General features: G+C 39.3%; 1 protein-coding gene across 1 annotated transcript; it reads left to right on the top strand.

The window, feature by feature from the left end:
* Nucleotides 1-669: 669 nt before the first annotated feature.
* LOC112830096 (anaphase-promoting complex subunit 11) lies at nucleotides 670-1,183 on the top strand. Its single transcript, XM_025879774.2, has one exon. It carries the CDS (start codon nucleotides 767-769, stop codon nucleotides 1,019-1,021), a length of 255 nt encoding a protein of 84 aa, XP_025735559.1. The 5' UTR covers nucleotides 670-766; the 3' UTR covers nucleotides 1,022-1,183.
* Nucleotides 1,184-3,036: the final 1,853 nt, after the last annotated feature.

Genomic DNA, 3,036 nt, shown 5'->3' on the forward strand with positions numbered 1-3,036 from the left:
ACTGTCCTTTCCCTAGGCTTGGCATCTTTGTCAAAAAAATCATTTGAGCATACGTGTGAGGGTTTATTTTTAGGATCTCTATCTATTCCATTGGTCTATGTGCCTGTCTTTAGGCCAGTGCCATAATGCTTTGATTACCATAGTTTTGTAATAAGTTTTGAAATCAGGAAGTGTGAGTCCTCCAACTTTGTTCTTCTTTTTCAAGATTGTTTTAGCCATTTGAGGTCCCTTAAAATTCCATGTGAATTTTCGGATGCATTTTTCTATTTCTACAAAAATAAAATGTTATTTTTTACCTTCTGCCAGATAGAAAAGATTTATTATATGATCAAAATAATGTTCTGTGCTTTGTGCTGTATTTAATTATTTTTTAGTGTCTCACTTCTGAAAAAACTGAGGTTGCATGCAATTGTTACCCTCTGCTAGTTTATTCTAAATTACCTTACTGGAGATTTAACTAATAGCTATAATCTTTCACTGTTTTGTGGTACCTACGATCCTACCTTAATCAAGTGACCATATCTCTAATAGTTCTTTATTTTTATTTTTTCTTCCAAGATTAGAGCCTAAATTCAGGGAAAAAACTCAAGATGTCTTTTACACTTACATTGTATCGGGGCTTCCCACAGTGTCCCCTGGCAAGCACAAAGATTTGTTCTTTTACCTTATTAGAAGAGAAAGCTAAGGTGTGGCCGGTCGTTTTTATACCTTCCCGCGCGGGCGCTGCCAACGGAAGGCGGGCGGGGCAGCGCGAGACTCCGCGGTCATGAAGGTGAAGATTAAGTGCTGGAATGGTGTGGCCACTTGGCTCTGGGTGGCCAACGACGAGAACTGTGGCATCTGCCGGATGGCCTTTAATGGATGCTGCCCGGACTGCAAGGTCCCGGGTGACGATTGCCCCCTGGTGTGGGGCCAGTGCTCCCACTGCTTCCACATGCACTGCATCCTCAAGTGGCTCAACGCGCAGCAGGTGCAGCAGCATTGTCCCATGTGCCGCCAGGAGTGGAAGTTCAAGGAGTGAGGCACCCCCCAACCCCCAGCCGTGGGCTGGCCGGCCGTGCTCTCCCCTGGGATGGCCCCCCTCTGGGCGGTGACAGGGTTGACACAAGGACTGGAGCTGCGTTTGTTTTCCTTCAAATGGTGACACTTTATCCAATAAGTAAAACTCATTAAATTACCTGAACCTTGAAAAAAAAAAAAGAAGAGAAAGCTAAAAATGTTTTGTATGCTGTATTTTGTAATTATTTCAACACTATTTTAAGACATGCCTAGGAAAAACCTCCCAATGATACAGAAATGTAACTTTCTCTTGTTAATTTTATTTTTAAGTTTTTAAATAAAAAGTATATGCATGTTTAAGGTGTACAACATGATGTTTCATATGCATATACATAATAAAGTAATTAGAACAGTCAATCTAATTAACATATTAATCTCTTCACATAGTTAGTTACCTTTTTTGTGTGTGCATTTGTGTTAGGAAAACCCACTTTCCTAGCAAATTTCAAGTATACGGTACACTATTATTAACTATAGTCACCAATAATACATTATATCTCTCTAGAACTAATTCATCCCACATAACTAAAATTTGTACCTTTTGGCCAACATCTCCCCATTTCCCCCACTGGGGGTAACCACCATTCTCTCTGCTTCTATGAATTGGACTTTAAGATTCTACATTTAAGTGAGATCATGTGGCATTTTTCTTTCTGTGTCTGGCTTCTTTCTGTGTCTTAGCATAATATCCTCCAGGTTCATCCATGTTGTCACAATACTGTGGAAATGGCAAGATTTCCTTTTTTTTAAAAGGCTAAATAATAGTCATTGTGTATATTTCTTTATCTATTCATCTATTGATGGACACTTAGGTTGTTTCCATATTTTGGCTTTTGTGGGTAATGCTTCAGTGAACATGGGGGCACACATATCTCTTTGAGATACTAATTTTATTTCCTTTATATATATACCTAGAAGAAAGATTGCTAGAGCATATGGTAGTTATATTTTTTATTTTTATTTTATTTTCTTTTATTTGAGGAACCTCCATACTGTTTTCTATAATGGCTGTCCCACGTTATAGTCCCACCAACAGTGTACAAAGGTTTTCTTTTCTCCATATCCTTGCCAACACTTGTGATCTTTCTGTTATCATTGCAGTTTTGGTTTGCACTTCCCTGATGAGTAGTGATGTTGAGCACTTTTCCTTTGACTAATTTTGAAGTAAAATATTATTAATATAAATATGTTTCAGATACTATGTACACTTTATCTGGAAGAAGATTTGTCAGTGTTCTCACTGCCCCTAGTATGTTCTTGCCTTCAGGAAAACATTGATCAATACTTAATGAAATTGTTATGTAGTTTACCTTATAAAGAATTTTATTCTCCATTTTGATATTATTGGCTAATATTATTAATTAATCAGAGCCATTCAGCCTCATGATCAACATGGTATTTCTGGGGTGCCTGGATGGCTCAGTCGGTTAAGCATCTGCCTTCTGCTCAGGTCATGATCCCAGGGTCCTGGGATCGAGCCCCTCATCGGGCTCCCTGCTCAGGGGAGAGTCTGCTTCTCTCACTCCCTCTCCCCCTGCTTGTGCTCTCTCTCTCTCTCACTCACTCTCTCTGTCAAATAGATAAATAAAAAATCTTTAATAAAACATTAAAAAATACAAAACAAAAACAAAACAAAACATGGTGGTTTCTGCTTTTCTTTCATGCTTGCCTAAGGGATTTGCCATATGCTGCAAGTACAAATTGGGTCTTTGGCAGACAGGCTCAGAGCCTCATGAATAGGATTGTACCAGGTACTCTTTTTTTTTAAATTTAATTAAATTTAATTAATTAATTTATTTTTTAAATTTGTCAGAAAGAGAGAGGAAGAGCAAGCCAGGGTGGGGGGAGGGGGGAGGCAGAGGGAGAAGCAGGCTCCCCACCGAGCAAGGAGACCAATGTGTGACTGGATCCCAGGACCCTGAGATTATGACCTGAGCCAAAGGCAGACACTTAACTGCTTAACCAACTGAGCCACTG

The sequence above is a fragment of the Callorhinus ursinus genome, unplaced genomic scaffold (genome assembly GCF_003265705.2).
Source record: "Callorhinus ursinus isolate GAN/ISIS: 27379988/994484 unplaced genomic scaffold, GSC_fseal_2.0 scaffold27, whole genome shotgun sequence".
NCBI classification, from domain to species: Eukaryota; Metazoa; Chordata; class Mammalia; order Carnivora; family Otariidae; genus Callorhinus; species Callorhinus ursinus.